This window comes from Cyclopterus lumpus, chromosome 11, assembly GCF_009769545.1.
Source record: "Cyclopterus lumpus isolate fCycLum1 chromosome 11, fCycLum1.pri, whole genome shotgun sequence".
NCBI lineage: Eukaryota > Metazoa > Chordata > Actinopteri > Perciformes > Cyclopteridae > Cyclopterus > Cyclopterus lumpus.
The window spans coordinates 10,686,242-10,708,604 of NC_046976.1; the positions used below are offsets into that span (position 1 = coordinate 10,686,242).

Consider the following 22,363-nt stretch of genomic DNA (forward strand, 5'->3'; position numbering starts at 1 on the left):
GTGAGCCGAGCACCGTGGTGGGACAGCATGTTGGGTAAAAGAAGAAGAGAGAGGGAAGGGAGCACACAAACACACAGCAGCACTTCCTGCTTCTGTGCCACGTGAACCGCTAACAGCGAGGAGGGATTAGCCAGGTGGCAGCTGCTGGTCCAGCTGGTCGAGATGTCAGAGCCCAAAGTTAGAGAACACTTGTTGGGACGCTAAACCAATTCCCATGATCTCACACAATGGTGCCCTTTCACTGCGATTAGCAATGCGATCAACTTACCAGTACTTATTTGTTCCTGCCCTCTAATACGGCCCCTAAATATGCGTCCCCACCAGTGCAGGAGATCAGCGTGCCTCATTGACAACGTTGTGAAACTGTCGCAGTTTGGTTCGGTTTAAGTGCAAAAACAATTGTTGGATACATTTTGGAAAAGATCATGTGTAGAAAGTAGAAATATAACTGCAGAAGTTATCTCAGGATGTGTTGTGTGTCATGTATTGAATTTGGACTTTGACTTAGAAACCAAATGTCATTTTAATCTACGTATATAACTTAACGTACTTAACTATGTCACCTACGTTGCATGTTGGTTCATTGCTTGTATCAGGTACATAACTAACATCATGTAGGTTAACGTATGTACCAAACCTAACTCCTTCCGAGGGGGACTTTGCTGCTCTTTATACTTCTACTAAATCACCTGACTCCCTCCTTTGCTCCTGTCAGAATTACCACAGCCACTAGAGTTTACCGCCAAACAATAAACGTAAATATATAAAATAAAAACAAGCGGTTTGTGCAAACAACGTATGGAGTCGTTTTGGGGGAGGACAGTCTCAAACAAACCAAGCGTGAATAAGCAGACACCCTCAGATTACTACTGTATATATCTTCACAGAGGAGGATTTGTGTTTCAGCCACAGCTGAGTTAGTTTGTGAAAACACACTCAGATAACTCTCTGCAAACAATGCATGTCGGTCGTTCATCACCTGAGTAATGTGCTGACTGAACTGTCTCTCTTTTTCCTCTCAATTAACTTAAAGCGCTGTGTGGATCTCCATAAGGAGGTGATTAGTTGGGGCAGCATCTAAGGTGGTTTCTTTCACCGACTTGTGACAGGAAACAAGTCACAAATAGCCGGATCCACAGCTCGGCTTTTTACAAAATGCAGACGCAACATTTCCGTGGAAAGAAGTTATGAAAGATACTCTACAATTCCCTGAATGTAATGCTATCGCTCCAAAACAGGTCATAGTATCTGTTGATGCAGACAGTTTGCATAATCACAATGTAGAAATCTGCTGGGTGTCGTTTACCAAAGCCCTCAAACTTCATCTCATTCAGACCACAAGCCTCAAATCACAATATGCCAAACTCACATGTGGCTGCAAAATGCCACCATTTATGTTCAAGTCCTCCAATCATATGTCAGTGTCCAGTGTTGTTTTGAAGTTGCATAAAGACAAAGATGACTGAGGATTATCGATATGATATTTCGGGGCACTTATGAATAAAGCGGGTTGTATTCTATATTTTGATTCTTGTTACTTGTATAATCCATCTCTCAGTATTGGTTGCTACTGAAAACACAATCTAAACACAAGATAATATCAGCATAGCGACCTCAACATCATTTATGAATCCACTCATGTTGTCCCCTTTACGATGTCTTACGTGTCCAGCTTAAGCTCCTCATACTGCATGTAGCTAAGTGACATGGGAACATCCGCCTTGTTGTTCCCAATGAATAATAAAATGAACAAATCAACAAATACATAAATACATAAATAGATACATAAATGAAACAGATGAGGAGACATTTAGGCCAATGCCAGATGCATCTGAGGAGGTAAGCACATTTCTGCTGAGGGCACACTTTCCCCCCAGCACCCCCATCCCTCCCTCCTTTCAGGGAAATGTCAATTAAAAGCAAAGCATCAGTCGAAATACACCAAATCAGCAAGGTTGTTCTCATGGGGACATCGGGGGGAAAAAATCTGCTCAGCCCTTGAGTGCTTTTACTGACATGCCTCAACAAAATATATTCATATTGAAATTTCTTCAATAAAGACATCTGGAAAGGATTTCCCAATTCATGATTTAGAGATGACAATAGTTAAATATCAGCATAAATATTGCTTGCATGGCCAAGACAATAATATAAATCATTAAATATCTTTGAGAAATAAAGATTACAATGCCTCGGCTCTGCATGTTCATCACAAGATAAGTGTCTCATCTGCTACAACTGGCCTGAACATGTGACCCGGCCAGGAGTGAAGGGAGGGGGAATTGAAGTAAAAGCCTGTGTCTTTCTAAATGGACATGTTGATGTGCAGATGCACCACTGGTCATGGAGCGAATCAAAAAGGCCGTCATGATTCAATAAAATAAAATGTAGCTGCTGAAGAGGTTAACTGTAAGGCTGTCTGCTCTGCTGTACACAGAATATCTGACTTTTCTCCAAAAAAAGTCGTCCGAGTTTAATTTGTCTCATGGACACTGTGGAGAATGAGGAAAAGTGCAAGCACAGTGAGAAAGATAGAAAGAAAGACAGAAAAAAAGAAAGAAAGAAAGAAAGAATGAAAGAAAGAACGAAAGAACAAATACACAAAACTCTTTATCCATAGTGTACAATTGTTACTCATTCACATCCCAGATACGCTTCACACCACGAGACTTTTGTATAAGTGCATACAACTTAGCACACGGCCTGTGAAGCTCCAGAGGGTCATCGGGCGGCTGGTGGGGCTGACAACAAATACATGTACACAGCCTCACAGGGCAGCCAGATTGCTTTTAATGGAAGCTGGGCCGGGTGCTTTTACTGCTGTTTTCCTGTAAGCATAGTACATAAGTGAGGCGGGAGATCTCACATTACTTAGACTGGCCTGTGAACATATTTTAGTGAGAAATAGGCATAACCAGTGCTAATAAACACATATGACATTGTGTAGTGCTGCATCACACAGTGTGTGTTTCTGTACGTGTTTTCATGCCGGTGAAGATGAGCTGGACTGTGGGAGAGTGCACCTTTGATTCAATCACCACTGGATGATAAAGCAGCTATCAGTTACACACAACAGAGGAGGTGGGGGGAGGGGAGAGGGTGACGAAGAAGACTGAGAGGAGAGATAGGGAGAACAGAGGAAGCTCAGGTAGAAAGATGTGAAGACAGATGTGAAGACAGATGTGAAGACAGATGGTCGACGATTCAAAGAGAAAGAAAGAATGATGCCGTGAAAAGAGTAAAAATGAAAATCAGAGAAAAGAAAGAGCAGGTGAGGAAGGAAGTTGGACATAAAGTGAAAGAGCCTTGCATGGCATCATGTCACTCTACCTGTACCTGTACCTGTACCAGTAGCGCTACCTGTACCTCTACCTGTACCTGTACGTGTATCTGCGGTGCCAGCCCTGATCAATGAGGCTCTGAGGACCGCTTTCAGGAATTCAGGAATTAACCCTCCATCTGTGCACACGCTGCAGTTGCACAAACATGCAAACAAAAAGAGAACGGTCTAATTATTGAACTCACACTTGCAGTGACACCTTCCACAAGGGCACACACACACACACACACACAGGTAAACATATAGATCTGCTTCAACAAACGTACCAAAAAAGCTCAATTAGAACATGAGCTTTATTTATAGCAGTAGCTGAAAGACATATATATAAACCGATATCAAATGTCACCTTGAAAAAGCAGAACTTCATACCCTTACTGTGTTTACAAAGGTGCAACACACACACACACACACACACACACACACACACACACACACACACACACACACACACACACATTCTTCCCTTGACAATGCTAACAGAGGCTAAGCGCTAACAAACAAGAGAGGAACTATTGAGCTCTGTCCGGAGAGGGAGGAAAGAGGTGAGTAAGCGGCGAGTGAGGAGGACGAGTGAGTATGTCGTGAGCAGAGGGAGAGGAGAAAGGTGGAACAGTAGAAAGATATTAATAGCGTTTCTCTCTCCATAAATAGTGACTGCAGGCAAAATGTGCGCAGGTAGCCGCAGAGCACATCGCAGCACAGCTCAGAACAGGCCAGTATCCCAGCTCGTTAATACCTCTCCCCCCTCCCCCTCCTCATCTTCGTCCTTCTTCTTCTGGGACAGCAAACTTTTCACGGCGGGAACAAAAACCCAAGCCACAAACAAATCTGAGATGAAAAGTGCTTTTTCACGAGGGAAGAAGCTGAGTGAGCAATTCAGGGGCTCTAGTACTGGCGCATACCCAGGAAGAGAGGGGAAGGGGGGAGGGGGTACCTGACATGAGAGTGTTGTGTACACACAGAGGAATGAGTGTGTTTTCCTCTGAATGCCACAACCTTCAGGAATATTACGTGAATAGGCTAATTATTTTACATAACAGCGTCACAAAAGGTGCAGCCTTTGCAGTTTTGCATCACAAACGCCACTAGCGGACACGTCACACAAATAATTTGCTGTATTACATAAACAGGCTCTTCACACACCACTGAAGTGCCACACGCTCTCCATCGCAGGCACACTATTACTGTTCAGGACAATCTCACACACACACACACACACACACACATTCACACACTCTACACCAAAGAGCCACAGACTGCCACGCTGTTCCATTGTCTGTCTGCAGATGATGCATTTCAAACAGAGTACCAATTAGACTGATACATTTTCCTGGCTGGAGAATGTCACTCCCAGTCACAGCAGCCATGAAAGTATCCATCTACACACACACACACACACACATACACACAGTGCCTGCACACAGTCAGCCAATGTTACATCACATCATAATCGAGTCCTTTATTCTCTACTTTGGATTCATTGAAACTAATCCTTTCGTTGCATAAAACACCAGATAAACAAAAGGCTTCTGCTGCTCGTTGAGTGTGTGTCCCTGACCCTCGCACACTGTGATATTGAAGTATCACACACAATGGATTAAGACTGCAGTTCTGCAAAACAAAGTTCCTCGAGTCTTTTAAGCAGCTGTGAGGATTTCAGTGATTTATTGGTGCCTTCAACCAATACAAAGAAACATTTCAGCGACTCTTTTCCAGAGAATGAGGCTTAATTACTCAAAACAATCTATGAATTCCAAGTGTTCCAATTTCCAATAACTACATTTTAATGGTCATTCGGGTCTGGCTGTTTCCATAGTTTCGAGCCATTATACCAAACGCAATCCTTTTGGAATAATTAGACCACAAGCAGGACAGAAAACATGTCCTTTAAGTATGCCTGGACCAGTATCAATCAGACAGAAACCCGTGAAAATCATGTAGACGACATACGTTTTGTAATGTCCTGAAACCGATAATCCAACAAACACACACATCTGCAAATAGTTGGACTAAAACATAAACTATGTACACTTCGTAACATAGAAAACAACTCACAAACATCACTAACGTAACTTCAAAATAACACTGGTCTCAAACACCGGACTCCTGGTTGATAGTCTTGTGTTGGTGTCACCTTCCCAACTGGTGTGGCTTTTTTCAGTCTTTTTACTCCGTCACACACTCCCGCAGCATTTTTTCTGAGTGTCTCTAATGACGTGGATGGGTTTACATTGTAGTTACTTGAAAGTCTGTTGCATCTCACACGGACACTTGAGGGGGCCTCGTGCATTGCTATCAGCTGCGGAGGGACGTGACAAAGTGTCGGTATTTGACGGCCCGGGAATGAGAACGGGAACGGAAACAAGGAACCATTATCTTGGGATGCAGAACATCAGTCCACAAGTGTCAAGAAAATCCCGGAAGAAAATCTGATGTGCACAGCAAACAGGAGAAATTGTCTTTCATTTGAAAAAAAGCAATATAAAGTTGTAAATATTAAGTGAAATGTTTATTTTAGAGGAAGAGAGGAGAGGAACATAATTTGTGATTCTGTACACACTTATATACTGAAATGTCATTTAGTCAAATAGGGCACCACAAACTACAGCCGAAGGATTGCTTTGGCCTGTTATTTCGGGTGTTATTGTCTCTTTTATACCTGCATCATGAGGATTATAAAGCCCTCCTCTCATCAGCCAGATGTATGCATCATAATCAAGCAGCATTTCATAGCTTCTCGAAACACACACACAAATAAATGTGTGTTAGAGATTCATGTAGCACACCCCCATTGTAAGAGTTCTTGTCGCTGGTGGTTTCCGCTGCCTCAGTGACGATGGTTAGAGACTGAGGAAATATGTCCAGTGTGGTCTCATATCTCACCAGTAAATGGTGCGGAATGAGAGTATCACCTCAGTGGAAAGATAAATCCACAATGGGGAAGGCTTCATGTGTGTATGTGTGTGTGTGTGTGTGTGTGTGTCTAACGGGAACTGGATTAATAGTAATTACACACAATTTCTTGCTGATTGGTGCTGCTTTGACCTGGTGGGAGTATCAGATGGAGGCACTTTATGACATCAGGACAATTCAGTGTGAAATCGTCCACATAAATCATAGAGAATGTGTGTGATTACGGAAAAATAAAACCGTTTGATTTATTTGCACAATATTGACATCAGTTGTCCACTAAGCTGGAAGAAATGGTGTCCATCGTAAAGCCGTTATAGTCAGACGTAAGCAACGACCCACACACACAAATCATTCGGATGCATTCCATTGTTTCTGATGCTTTTTTTTTTTTTTTTTGTACTTCTGCTCTTTGCTGCTTATGGACTTGTCTGTACAGAGCTGCCTTGGAGATGCGGCGAGGCTGGAGGCGAAGTGCTAGGAGCGCTCTGACATTTAGCTGTGGTATTGTTAGCACCAGCTAGCCAATTAGCACAGAGCCCACAGACCCCTTTAGTAGGTGTATGGGCTCACACGTCACACACCAGTGTGCTTGTATAGCGCTGACATTTCACCATTGAACCAGTGTGTGAGCTCAACCTTCACACAGCTTGGATCAGCAAGGCTGGAGGTTGGGGACGAGTCTTTCTTGAGACTTAATAGGAGGCAGAGAGAATACTTGGTACCTCTAAATATAAGGTTGTATCTGTATCAAAGTATTTTGCACTAGTTTAAAAACTACAACTTGAAGACATACCAGCAGACTGTGACTTGCCAAAGGTTTTTTGGAGGTGAAACCCACCTGAATTTCAGGCCAATCATCATTACTCTGCAGGACTAATCTTGTTACCATAGCAGCGGGGATCTCCAGTGATGGATTGCAGCGGGTCAGGGGCATCTCTCGAGGATTGAGACGCAACAAAAAGAAAGCGGTGACTGCAGCATTTGAACTCGGGGTTAATGGGATCGGGATCACCAGTTTAAAGGCAAGGGGTGTGAGAAAGTGAGCCGGGTTCACGCACAACCGTGGTGGTCATCGGACCTCGAGGAGGAGCTGACATGTTTTACAGAGTAAACATGGTTATGGTAATGTTCAGGTCACCGTTACTAATATAGGTTTGAGGGCATTTAATGAAGCGTGGGAAAACAATCTCTGACCCCATCTGAATAGTGTGGTGATGCTGTTTGTGTCACATATTTTAAGGTCAGACAATTGTGTTTGAGACAATGGACAATAAAGACTGACTGAAAATGGATATCAATACAATTTGACAGTTACAAAATATTTATAATTTTTTTGCATTTGATAGAGAACAGGTTCCATAAAATCATGGACTTTGCATCCACATGGCACACGCCTCAGACCGCAAGGACATCCCTAACGGGGAATATCTTCTTATATCAGTCAATAGAGCCTGAGTGATCTGTGTCTTCATCTAACTGCTACACAAACATTAAATATTAATAGCTAAACAGTCAGACTCTTCCCATTGTGCTCACTGGAAAAATACTTAATTGTAATGGCTTGTGTCAACCAACAGTAACTAAACAAGGCTAAATGAGCAGCAAAAGTCTTACTTTGTTCCGGAGGACAGCTCACGTTGTCTTTATTCAACAGTAAAGAGTGTGACAAAAAGTTACTATATAATAGAGAAAATTAATTAGAATGAAATGGTGGAGTGAAGATAAAATGCACAATGTATTAAATTTGGAGTTCTAGGTTCTTCATCAACTAAGTAGTAAAGTCAACACAAAGCATCTCTGCAACCACTCTGTTGTCAGGTGGTTACTGAGGCAACGGCCCGAGACCCTAAAGCTGGAATTCCTTCTTTGATGGTGAACTGTCCGTTGGTATGAGACAGACATGTGGCGGTGAGTTCTGTGCCTCGTTATCTGTCCGTTATGCTATCGCTGCTGTGACAGAAGTCAACACTGGTACCCAGGTCATATCACACGGGGGGGGTGTTACTCCTCCGACCAGTGTCTATGCTGCATGACATCCCTGCCTGTCAGACTAACGGTTTGAGTGTCTTTATGAAACTGTCAGTGTCTTTATGTTATGTGTATTAATAAGACAGAGTCCAGAGCCACGTGAGAAAAGGCTTATATCATCCAGTAAATCCCTGCAAACAACACCACCTACAACACAAAACATGTCAAAAAATACCTTGAAACAGTCATTTCTTCTCTGTCTCTCTGACTGGCCGGGCAAATGAGTGGAGCAAAGGTTATTTCACTGTGGATATTTTGCCATCTATGTACCTGCCTTAATTTAACATTGTGATGTTCTATACTACTAACTTATGATAATAATACTAATACAACACTTCTCTATAGAAATCTAATAATATTGGGTAAATGTTCTTCTATTGTCCTAATATTCAATTCAGAGTATTGAACCACATTAAGGTTGATTCAAATGAAGCACATTTATTAGCTAAACCTTCATTATGTGAACTCTACTCCAAACATAAGTATCAAATTTGTAATTCTGTGTATGCCAAATTCCAACCCTACCTACAGTATGTAACTTAAAGATAACATCAGAACATGTGCACATATTTGTTGCGTTATGGTTTGAGAATAAAGACAATATGAAGTAGGCTCTGCAGGATGATTTGTTTACTTGGCCACTATCATGTTTTTCCCAAAGGATGTACAGATTTTTAGGCATATAATGTGCATATAGTTGTCGTAAATGAGAAAAATATGTGCCCCGGACCACCCTAGGACCGGGTTGAGCCCTGACTACTTACAACCTCGGGATCAGCACCTGTTGGCAAATACTGACAATTTAAGGTTGGGGAGCAGGCTTTTCATTTTTTATTCCTTGTACATTGCACAACATCTAAGACAGTGGGCAAAAGAGCACAGATAACATTTTGTTGTAGGGTAAAGGGTATACTGCTCCTTATGTACTGCTGCATCCGCTTACAGCTAACACATAGAACTGCAAACTGCACAACTACATCACTCTGTTAACCCTTGTTCACTTACTGAATATAGCACAGGAAGTACGTTTTCAAAGCTTGGACATGGCCTTCTGTTTGCCTACATTTTGGGTCATACATATCTCATCTATGAGCAGTGTCATGTTATGTATTTCCCCTCTGACACACCCCCTTGTGGGAAAACAACAAACATGAAGCAAGATAAAGTATTCGTTAAGTTTACACTTTTCTCCTCATACCAAGTCAAACATAACTCAGTGCATAACCACACACGACTGCAGATGACAACATATGCGTTCTAGATAGGGTCAGCAACTGATTATGTGTAGTTAATGACTGAATTACATAGAGATAATGTCGAACATGTACCTTTGACCCTTTACTCCACTCAAATCACTGTTACATTTTTCCTGGCTTACACTCACTTTCCCATTCTCACCCTAACTTCTCTCCTTTCTCCTCCCCTTGTGTCCTCTCCTTATCCTTTCTTTAGTGTAGCTTAAGCAGAGTGGGCCCCTTAGACACACCCTCACTGCTATTTAACTCATTACAACCAATTAGTTCTCTCTCTCTCTCTCTCTCTCTCTCTCTCTCTCTCTCTCTCTCTCTCTCTCTCTCTCTCTCTCTCTCTCTCTCTCTCTCTCTCTCTTCTCTCTCTCTCTCTCTCTCTCTCTCTCTCTCTCTCTCTCTCTCTCCCTCCTCTCTCTCTCTCTCTCTCTCCCTTCTTCTCTCTCTTCTCTTCTCTCTCTCTCTCTCTCTCTCTCTCTCTCTCTCTCTTCCCTCTCTTCTCGCTCTCTCTCTCTCTCTCCTCTCTCTCTCTCTCTCTCTCTCTCTCTCTCTCTCTCTCTCTCTCTCTCTCTCTCTCTCTCTCTCTCTCTCTCTCTCTCTCTCTCTCTCTCTCTCTCTCTCTCTCTCTCTCTCTCTCTCTCTCTCTCTCTCTCTCTCTCTCTCTCTCTCTCTCTCTCTCTCTCTCTTTCCATACTAAAGGACAGAGTATGCTTGAAAAGAGCTTGTACAAAGTATTCAACCACCTTTTAAGAGCAAAAGTATTTTCTGATTTGCCACATTAAGGCAAAGTTGTTTCAAAGTTTGTCCTATGCAGCCCCCAATTCCAGCGTCTGTAATGGGGTTTTAGACGCTGTGCAAACTTGCTGCTACCCACTGGGTTATCAGTCATTTAAGTGTCACTTTGATGTAAAACTTTGATTTGATCTTCTAATTTTCTATTGTGTTGGCATTTCAGTGTGGACAAAGACTTTTACAAGCAAACCTGCAGATCTGATTGATCGCTGTGCAATGCTGCGGCGATTTGCTCGTCAGTGGGAAAAGACACAGCTTCCATTCACATGATGGGTATCATGAAGTACTCTCTGTATCACCTTAAAGGTACTGGTAGTGGCACTGGCATCATGAACGATACTTAATCATTACATCCCTACTTGATTGTACAGTAACAGAATGTCTTCCTTACTACTTGTTTCAGTTGTATTGGCCTCGTCTAAGGTGCACTCTGGGACACAGGACGTTGTTTGGACATCACAGGACACCACAAGTCTGGCAGACGGGGGCTGGAACCATTGATTGAGCGATGATATTTAGCAAAAAGAAAGAAGAGAGACAGAGAGAGAGAGAGAGCTAAGAAGAGACAGAGGAAGGAATATATATATATATATATATATATATATATATATATATATATATATATATATATATATATTACAGTAGCTAGAAAGAGGAGGGAGGGGGGTGAAGAGAAAAGTAGCAATGACCACAAGGAGTGAGTATCAGTCGGACACAGACAGAGATAATGAAAATGGTGGACAAGAGACTGAAAAAGGTGTTTGAATAATGTATTGGACAGACAAGGGGGACAGTGAGACAAGGAGAGCCAGAATGGAAAAGAGCAAGAGATGAGGTATCGTCTGTGAGGTCTCATCACACACTTGCTGACATTGCTTTAATCTCGCAGCCAAGAGAAGAAAGGGACCACCGACACACACACACACACACGCACGCACAAACACACACTATTGCAAAATGAACATGGTTGCCGGCATGTGGGAGCAGATTTACTGTGTGTTTGTGTGTGTATGAAGCAGCATTCAAAGCTTTTTTGCAGAGTAAAAAAGATTTAAAAAAGTCAGGCAGGACTCCTGCATGACATCATAACATACAAAAATGAGGACAGTTTGATGTGGCAGTTTTATGTTTATGTTTGTATTTCACATTTGGCTGAAATAAATTCAGTATTTTCTACAAACAATTGTGTTTTGACATCGACTGAAACCTTTTTATCACCAATCCAGTTAATTATATTCATTATATAGTGAGTTAGTGAGGTGTGAGGCCAGAGCTGCAACAGAAGCAGCAGCAGATGTCACCGGGGAGAGGGGTAGGATGACTTTTGGACAAAGTTGCTCCCACTTCTCCTCTCCTCATGGTGAAGCCTGTTGACCTCATAGTGAGCATCCACGGTAAAGATAAAAAGAACGAATGAAGTTTTGAAGAGGAATAGAGGAAGAAGGTAGGAAACACGGCGATGCAAATAGACGGAGGAAACAGACAAGCATACTACAGCGAAAGGAAAGGAAAAGTAACGTCACACAGGAATAGAGGAAATGACACCGGCTCAAGAGAAGCAATTGTGTGAATAAGGCATTTAAAGGAGGGGGGGACAGAGCACAGACAGAAACCATCTCACAAGAGTAATTATGGCTCCGTCATTAACATTTGATTATTGCTTATGCTCTACCCACAATGCAACTGGCCAGGCATTTACACACACACACACAATCTCCATAAACCTACACATGCATGAATGCACACACAGTTTGCAAATGTGCACATGCCAATCAAAACTTTACCTGACAGCATGCACACTCAGCCACACTCAGCCACACGCACACACACACACACGTATATGTATACACGCATTGCAAAGCGTTTTCCGCAGGCAAGGCAGACCTTATTAATACGCTCCCACTTTGTGATTCTGTTTGAGCTCCGTCTCCATGGTGCTGCTTCCTCACATGTTTATAGTGACTGCCGTTATAAATTAAAATGATCTTAACAACACTTAAGATGGGCCTTGCATGCTGGTGCAGCCAGGCAGGGACAACAGGAGAAAGACACAGAGACCTGGGTTATCCCAGGATCTAGAGAGACAAGAGACAGAGACAGACAACAACAAGAGAACTGGGCGAGAGAAAGGAAGAATGAGGTTTGCTCCAAACTGCAAGTAAGATGTAAAGCAGATACAAAGGTATATTAAAAAGCTGAGGATGCCTCACAACCAGACATTCACATCAGCCTCCTCATCCTGAAAACTATATGCTTGCGCTCACGTGCCGGATGGGATGAAGTTACAAACACAGAGAATAAAATCCGACACCAGAAAAATAACAAGCCAAAGAGACACTGAGTCTGATATACAGAAGTGTTTTGGACCTAAACACATCAAAGAGACTGTCCAGCCTCTGCAAAGACACTTTTATATAACTTTAAAGCTTATATTGTAAAGTTTTAACAGCTTGAATATACATGTCTACTTGTTTTCACAAGCCGAAGAAATTGTGGTTGTGCAATGTAACCATCTACATATACCTTATTAATGCGTTTAAATATTTTTAAATATTTTACCATAACATTAATCCCAAAGCTCTCCATTTAGCACTTCTTGGTATATTAGGCCATTGTGGGTAGATCAATGAGCAGGACAAATGTATGCCAAGATTTTTGTATCAATGTAATGAAGTGCATCTTATTTGTCAGGTACTTTATTTGCTAGTCTTTGCTAGTTTCCATAAAGTTAACAATACCACAATATATATCAATCAAAAGATATACAATAACATACATTCTGGGAGAGGATTGTATCCATATCGCTCACATTATTCCTACTGACAAAGAATTTATTTTCATTTACTTGATATTGTCTCTGGAGACTTCTTTCCTGTGGCTTTTATTTATACTTCTATCCACATCCTGCATCAGGAGCTCGACTCTTCACCTTTCGATTCATCATTCCCTTTAATGCCTCAGAGTCATTGTCATGGCGACCAGTGAATGAGACAGGATGGGGCGGGCTTTCCCCACATAAACTAACATGGTAATTCCTGATTAGCTACAGTTAGTTTCCACATTATTCAGCATCTGCTTATAATCGGCGGTGTGCCGATGCAGACACCCATTAGGGTCAGAGGTTAAGTGTGCTGCTGAAAGATAATGGTAAGGCTAGAGCCACTGATATATTTCTGAATGACCTTATGGTCTTTGCAGCCGCTGGCACCACACAGACAGGCTTCCTAGGCCCTCTTCATCACTCTTTCCCATCAATGAACACCTGCTTACCCCATTCATTCAAGCCCTGATATTTCTTGAGAAAATCACTGTGATGTTGTGTGGATACCTCTGGGGATGGTTACTGTGCACATGGTGACAGTGTGCCCAAGCTGAGAACACTTCTCTGGAATTGTAAGATTTAATAGAGGAGCAATTGGCAGGGCAACTGCGCATTTACAGAGGGTGACGTTACACAGCAGCCCTCCCATAGTTTGTGACACAATACATTTACAGTCACAAGAGTCAGACTTTACTGGCAATGCCGACTATCGTCACCAAAGTCCTAATTGACCTGTTTTACCGACCAGCTGGGCTGCAGGTCTTCGACAGTCCGGTGTAACATGATTTAAAGTAGGACAGTGTGAGAACCAAGTTGGTTGCAGCGCAGTAAAGAGTTTCAAGAGAAAGCTCACGGAGCAGCCAGACAGAGAGGTGCCGCATTTTACAGTGAAAAATAGAGGGAAGATAATGTTGATCAATCAAAACAAATCTGGATTGAACGTGTGCAGTGGAATCTTGTCTGACGATGTTTCATGTTTATTTTGCGCGTTGCGGACCTTTATATTGCAAACGCATCAATTTTTCTATCCAGGTGTCTCAAAGGAAAGTGTCATGCAATGAGCAACTACATTTGATTTGTTTTGGACAGAAAGTGAAGAAAAAATAATACCAAATACTAATCTCACTTAATTAGCAAACGAGTTTACAGGTTTACTTTTTTATGCCATTTCTTACAAATTGTGAGCAAAAGAATGGAGCCCGTTGTTTCGTTTATTCTCAAGCTGGTTAGGCAGCGAGTAACATGTTTGAACATTTATGATGTGAAAATATTTGCATATGTATTTGTATCACTGTATGGAAATCTGGTTTCAACCCGTTTCATCAATCTTGATTGTTAAAGAACATTTCTATGAAATAATTAATTAATCAGAACCACAGTTTTGGAAATCAGGCTTTAACATTTTGGTGTTGTGAGCTTCACAGAAACAAATCATCCCAACCACATACAAATGTTTGCACTAGTTATTTATTTGTATCCTAAAACTGAAGTTATCCCAACTTCTCAGCATCCCTGTATTCAGGGAAATGCGTCAGCAGCTAAGAGGAACGTGTAGTTTGAACAATATAGTCTCCTGAGAACATAACAAATCCCCAGAAATTAACTAAAATCCTCCACCAACGGTATTTTTTTTAAATGAATGACTGCTTCAAGAAAATGACGCAACAATTTGTCAGTATTTGCAGCTCCTGTACTTGAGCAGAATTGCCACCTCTGCATAAATTGCAGATGCTATCTATTGCAGAGAGACAGAGATGTACTAATAAGATATACAGTACAAAGGAGCTTAGGGACTGCTCCTGGATTTTCCTGGTTGTGAAAGTAGATCTAATGTTTAGCTAGTCAGAATAAACTCTTGGCATTTCCCTTTAGCCCTCCGAGCACATGCCACAGTATTCCTGGCCCGCCTCAATGCAATAACATTACATAAACACAGATTACTGCAGATTAGATGGTGTCAACACCAATGCTGATCACCCATCTGCAGGAGAATAAAACAAGACTATTGTGTGTGTGTGTGTGTGTGTGTGTGTATGTTTCACCTTCAGCCTTTTTACATGTTCTGCACTGTCAAGTAAATAAACACCACCATTATAATGTGTGTGTGTATGTGTGTGTGCGTGTGTGTGTGTGTGTGTGTGTGTGTCCTTTTCCTGTATAAACGTGAGCAGGATTATTGAGGGGAAACCTGATGCCTGGTCGGCCATCCCAGGACAGATAGTCCCCTCTCCAGGGAGACATATCTTGCCTCGAAAGGAGAAATTAATATACCAACTAACCTCGACTCTCCCCTCTTACTCCTATTCCCCTCTCTTAACCTTCCCCCGCTTGCACACACAAATCACTTGTCCTGTTATAAGCCCTTCCCTCCTTTGCAGGACAACTAAGCCATCAACACCTCCACAACGCATGTTTTCTTACTGTTTCTGGACCTTTTTCTCTCCCTGTTGGCTTTAAAGAGACTACCTTTCAATCCCCATTAGCAAGCATCTGCCCTGCTGCAGTGCCCTTGAGCAAGACACTGGATCCCTTCCAGTTTCAGGGCTGCTATTGCAGTAGGGGACAAGCGGAAAGAGAGTTTTCCTACAGGGATCGATAGAGTATCACATTATCATGTTTATCATTCATCCGTAGCCAATTCAAGCCCCCTCTTACTCCGTCCTCCTTCTGTTTGTCCTCTGTGTCACACAGAAGCAAGCCGCTCTATGGGGAAATAAAGCCACAGCAGGGCTGTCAAGGAGGTTAAACGCTGCAGAGTCAGGGCACATGACATGATATGAGATATTCAGCTGGACTGTCACAATCAAACAGGCCAGGTGGGACAGTGTACAAGCTGAACACCAGGATAAATAAAGGCATGTGTGATTAGTGTAATTTAGTATGTAAATACAACATTTACCCACATGTACCAAGCAGGAGGACAAGGCTCTTTGAAATTACACTAAAATGTTAGTAGTTTGTATTATTATTATTCTGTCCCTGTTATCCTCACAGGAAGCCGCAGCAGCACCAAGACATCAATAAATCTTGACTCAAAAATGACCTTGTGTCTGTATCCAAAATGATGTTTTTAAAAGCACAAATCAACCAGCATCCTCTTCTCTCAGTTCCTGCCCAATCCAGTCACTCTGGACGTAATCTAATGATCAGCTAACTGGACGTTGGTTCCTCCTTCACTCAAATCAAAGGAACGGCCAAAGATGCTCTGTGGAAGAAGAATGAGCAGGTTACTGCACTACTGCTGTGTCTTTACGGAAGAAATATGTAAGATCCTTTCTGTTCTTCAACTTTACTGATTTACTGTCTTAGCTTTAGTGGTACTCATTCATCCCAATTTAGTGATTGTTTCAAGTAACAGTTGAAGGTTTGCCCCAACTCCTAATCATTAGGTTGCATGGGTTTATTCAAAGTCTCCTAAAATTAGGCTTATTTTACTGATCAATTAACTATTGCAACTAACAATTATTTTCATTATCGTTTATACAGATTTTGTCTATTAAATGGCAGAAAATAGCTAAACATATTTTACAGTCAGGCCAAACCACAAAGACATTAAACATAATCACAAAAAAGCTGTTACTCATCACTTTGAGGAGCAGAAAGAAGGAAATGTGTGTCATGTTGCTTGAAAGATTATAAGCAGTTATCAAAATAGTCTAAATCAGCCGATCAAATTATAGACTATACTTGGGTTTACTACTTGTAACTCATGCATGTGACCATTATTACCTGTTTGTTTTATGTTTTAATCCTCCACGTTTTAAAGGCATAGCTGATCTTACCTCTCACACACACAGAGCTCTGTTAAGAAAAGACATGACCAGCCAATCAGGACTGAGAGGAAGAAAAGGGGAAGAGATAGAGTGGCGGTGAGGGAGGGCAAGTCAATTAGACAAATGAGAGATTATATTCCCACTCAGGAGGAAAGGGAAGGAAGGAATGATGGAGAAGAGAGAGCGAGTGATGGCAGAGCAAAGGCATTGAGGCCATAAAGGATTCTTAATGGAGCAGAATTTACGCATCCTGCTGAGGTGAACTGATAAAAAAAACAGTTGCGGTAATTGAACAACAAGCATCCAATCTGCAGTCCTGAGCAGGTTAAAAAAACCACACAATGTGCAGAGTGGCTTTCACCCTTCATCGCTTTATGGTTCCACCTCCCGCTCCACCTCACCTTTCTTTCTTAGTCATCAATAAAAACACATTTGTGCACTGACTGAAAAAGCAAACAAACAACCAAACAAAAAGCTATTTTCTGACGCTATACTTAGACCATCAATAATTTAAAAAACAGCTTCAACACCAAATACGTTGGTGTATTTTGGAGGATGCCAAAGCGAGGGATTTTAGTGGTCTTGACCAAGGGGAGAAAGTAGATTAGCTGACTTAGACCGGGTTCAGAGGGAGGGGAAAACTGCAGGAATAGGGGGAACACAAACAATAAACAAGCTGCCTGAGCCAATGAGTTTCATAATGTCAAAAGGGCAATTCACCTTTTATGAAAGGTGAATTCTGTGTGCAGCACCGTTAGTACAAAGGATCTGTGCAGAATTAACCATCAACATATACAGCAGATATTTCACACTGTATTTTCAGTAGATCACTCAAACCATCAGTGGAACGGTTATGGAGAGCATTAGGCTGTGAGTCCTGTTGTGGGTATCTGTCCACATCTATAAATAATGTGGCTTTAGGCTCAAGCTTTCATAAACAGAAACCATCACTGGTGCGTGTGCCATAAAAGGTTAAAGTAAAGGGATTCCCACAGGTCATGGAGACAGAAGGCTTCCTCTGGAAAAATATTCATGAGGAGTTTACTTTATGAAGCTTCTGTTCACATCAGAGGGAGGGAGAAATAAAGAAGTCGGTTTCCGCTTCCCTGTCAGATTAATGATAATTTCTTTATCCGCATAAACAGTGCATTATTAAACGTTGCAACAGATTAGCAAGCACAAAATTGTTCTCTCATCCATTCAATTACTGCCGAGTGTTTACGACCTAATGTGCAGCTTGCAAGAAAGACTTCTGAAAGTGATTTAGTATTGAAGTTGCAAGAGACAAATTTAAAAGAGAATGAGCAAAACCGAAGCAGCGGAGGATGAAGATACCCTCACTTCTTGTGCCTGGTTTGGGTAAAGCTCCATGAACACTTGATCCCACAAGTCTTCTGTAAGATCCTTCATCACTGGTAAACTCTGCAACTTCATTTGTAATGCAGGTTTTCTGGAGACTGTTATCCTTAGAAAAATACCCTAATCAATCATTTTAGTAAGTCATCAAAATGACACACGTTTACATCCAAGAGGCAAAGACCTCTAAAGCAGTAGTTTCTCAGAAAACGTCTCAATTAGCCTGGCAGGAAGGTCAGCACAGAGCTCTTTATAAAACACTAGTTGTAAAGACATTTCTCTCCGCTTCACTAATTCCTGATGCCCGAGGTCAAGTCTAAAGACTCTAAATAATACATGACTGGTATATTTTTACCCTCCTTAGAACCATCAATCACTCTGGCTGATCAGTGCTCGGTCTTGATTTTCCTGTCCGTCCACATGCACTATTACTGAATATTTCAGACGGGGGGGTACAGGGGAGCGCTGCATCGAGCCAGAGACTAAGATGGAGTGTGACAACCGAGTTCAAGACACGACATGGCTTGTTGGGTTTCCACAGTACTGGCACTAGTTGGCACATTGCAGTGTGACCTAATAGGGAACTGATAGTCTGGTGTTAGACTGGAGTTCCACGGCCCCCAAAGGACCTCCTGCAGGGATGAATTATTACAGAGAAAAACAGGGGGCCTCATGTGATGGTCTATATGTGGCACTGCCTATGGTGGAAATGGGTGAAAGGTCAAAGGTGAGGGGAAACACTGAAACCGATCCTTCTGAATGGTGCCGCTCATCTGCCAAGCTCAGAGGGAAGGTTTACCCAGAGACCCACAGACGAGAGGAGCAACAGTATAGCTGCAACGATTAGCTGATGAATCAATTTGTGCACAATTTAGCTAAGCAATCATTCATTTGATGTAATGGTTAAGAGAACATTGTTTTATATCATTGTGGACTTCATATCTTTGGGTTTTAAACTGATAGCCGAACGAAAGAAGACATTTGATAATGTACCATTTCCTCTGGGAAAATTGAGATTTTCGCTATTTTCACACTTTTTATACACTAAACAATTAATCAAGAAAATAATAATTAGTGGCAGTCCTTACCAACAGCTCCTCAGAAATACACACAGATAGTGAACAATACAATGAGGTCCGCTGATGGACATTACAGCAGGTGAAACCAAAAGAAGCGATTCAAAGATGACAACGAGTTATTTTACAGTGAGTGAGCGAGCGAGTGAGTGAGTGAGTGAGTGAAGGGACCATAACAAGACAAGCGGCGCTTAACACTTCACGCACCATTTGAAACAGAACCTGTAGTGTCGTCTAAGCAACAGATCAAGTCGGTGAACAGAGGAATTCTTAGGAACACTATTGTCTCTGTTAACAAGTTACTGGATCCTTAGAATTCCTCCATCCCTTTCTTGCTTAGTTTTTTAGTTGAGTCTGTTCATCTAACTAATGCCGAGTTTCCACGAAAGGAGGGGAGCGCAGAAACTGAATTAGCATACAGCTGTTACCCTTGCAGGAGCAAGTGTTGGAAGAAGTGTCTCTTGCACAGCAGCCAGTTGACATAGAAATGTAAAAACCGTTTACAATAATGTAACCGTAGCCGTTTAGAAGCATGATGTTAAAGTTACCCAAGACCTTATAGGGGGGAAATCTGTCTCTATGAGGATACCACTTGTGTGCAGCTGTGACAGCAACAAGGTGGGGTGAGGAGTGTGTGGGACTTAAGTGGGAGCCCGTGGAGAGACATTACAGTGGAGAGCGACTTCTCGCCTTTCCCACACACACCTGTGACGAGAGGCTGTCTGGAAGCCGTGCATCTGCGTCCCCCATTACGATGCAGGCCTAATTAAAGTTCCAATGGAAGTTAGTAAAGCGCCCTACACAGCAGTGTAAGGCTCAATTGAATCACAATAGATCAACACCACCTTAATTTGAGCGTCCTCGTACAATTTATTTTCCTCACACATGGTACAGCTCTCAGCATGGCGAGCACCTCACATGTAATTGAACAAAACAAGTGCACAGCTCAGGATGATACAGTATCATGGGAATGATCCACTCAGCGAGACATATGAGCACTCAACATACATTGTGTCAAAGTGAAAAGACTTATGAGAAGCCTGGTAAGATTTTAGTCGCAGGTACATTTTAGACGGCATCATAAAACAGGCCATCACAGAGCCGGCTCACTTCCAAAGTCAGTCCAGCTCCGTCTTTGAGGCCGTGGCATCTGAAACATGATCGGGGCACCTCAGAAGGCCTTCTCTGCCTCTCTGACAGAGTAATAACAATAATGTCATGGCTGCCATCCACTTCGACGCCCAGAGAATGTCACCTGCAACTGTCCTGCAAAGGCCATGGCTTTTAATGTTAGTTCTGTGTGTGCAAAGACATGTTTGCAGTCCCATGGGAACAGAAAAGGCCGAAACAAAAGGAGAGAAAGGAAAGAGCTGAAGGTCAAAGCGAGAGGAGCATTTGCTGATCTGCACTCCCTAATGTGCCAACGTTATATCATGAGAACACATATGGGATGTTCTGCAGTGGGATTTCCCTGTTATAAACACATGATGGCATTAGCAGGGAGACTGCTGCTCTTTTCTAAACAATGACGCTGAAAGCACGGCCCGGTCCAAGGAGCTCCCACACATAATGCTCTGTCCACCATGTGCCAGATGGAGGACAGCTGCTGGGGCACAAGTGTTCTGGGCTTCACTTGAAAAGACAGTGACATCCAATGGCACTGTTGGAAAACTGTAAATAATCACTAAGTGAACTTTGACTTTTTTTCAACACTACCATTCAAACACAAGTGTTTTGATTTAGTCATTCAAGAGGTTACATTTAAGTCAGGACAGTTTGGTTTGGACAGAGAAGTGCTGCGTGTTTCACATGTTAGTCCTGGGCTGTTGGGAACAGCCATTGCACCCAGTGAGCTCATACTTTTCCAGTGTTTACATGTTGTATATATTATAGAGCATGTGGCACACGAGTACTTTAAATGGTAAATGGACTGTACTTGTATTGCGCTTTTTCTATTCCTCCGACCACTCAAGGCGCTTTAATGTCATTCACACCCGTTTATACACTGAGGGCAGGGGCTGCCAATCAAGGTGCCCAACCGGACTAACTAACATTCATACCATTCATACACAGCTAGTGACAGAATACGTTCAATTGGGGAGTTGCTTCCTTTGAGATCAATGTCGCTTCTATTTGAGTATTTTTTTTTACGAATGCATTATTTACTTCACCTGTATCATAAAAATGCTGCAACGAACAAATTCATTCTCAATACATTACATATGACATTACATGTCATTTAGCTGACGCTGTTATCCAAAGTGACTTAGACTAAATGCATTCAACCATGAGTACAAACTCAGAACAACCAGATGCAGTTGTTAACCACGCTTACACCCGCCTCACATGAGAACACGTATTGTTCACGTTCACGTGCAGGTGATCCGGGGTCCTCCTGGTGATTTAATCAGACACAGACGAGGGGGGATGAAACAGAAGAGCTCGTGCTGTGATGATGCACGACATGTAACCGGCTAACTGCCGCATAAGCAACTCTGCTTGGTTAATTGGGAAATACATCATGTGACAGCTGGCGTAGCCTGATCAAAACACGTGATTGAAACAAGTGTAATGTTGCCGACATCACAGCACGCGGCTGCGCTCACTTACTTTATTCATATTTGTAAAGTTTTTATTCGATAACAAACAAAAAAAGTTGTGCTTCGTTCGGTCAGACACCAATAAATACAAACGTTGACGATAATGGTAACTTACATGAATGCATGGTAGATGAACGCCCATCCTCTTGGTCTCTCCAGGACGTTGTACATGCAGTTTTGGAACTTTCTGAAGCGTTTGCTCGGACCGGACGGGTTGACCCGGGGTCCGGGCCGCCCGGGCAGCGGGGTGCCCAGCAGACCTGTGCGGTGAGACGGGTGTCCGCGCTCCGGGCTGGAAGGTTCGCTCCTCTCCGTGTGGACGGCGGTGAGAGCCACAAACTCTACCCGCCTGTCGTCGTTCGGGTCCGGGGGTACCAGCATTCTGCTGCCGCCGTTGTTTGACGGGCTTCCTAACAT

General features: G+C 42.4%; 1 protein-coding gene across 1 annotated transcript in view; it reads right to left on the minus strand.

Annotated features, from left to right (window-relative positions):
- The window catches only part of LOC117739018 (potassium voltage-gated channel subfamily KQT member 4), a 37,382-nt gene extending 15,019 nt beyond the window's left edge, over nucleotides 1-22,363 (minus strand). The window contains exon 1 of the mRNA XM_034545261.1: nucleotides 22,062-22,363. Within this exon, the coding sequence (XP_034401152.1) occupies nucleotides 22,062-22,363 (302 nt within the window). The remainder of the gene's footprint in view (nucleotides 1-22,061) is intronic.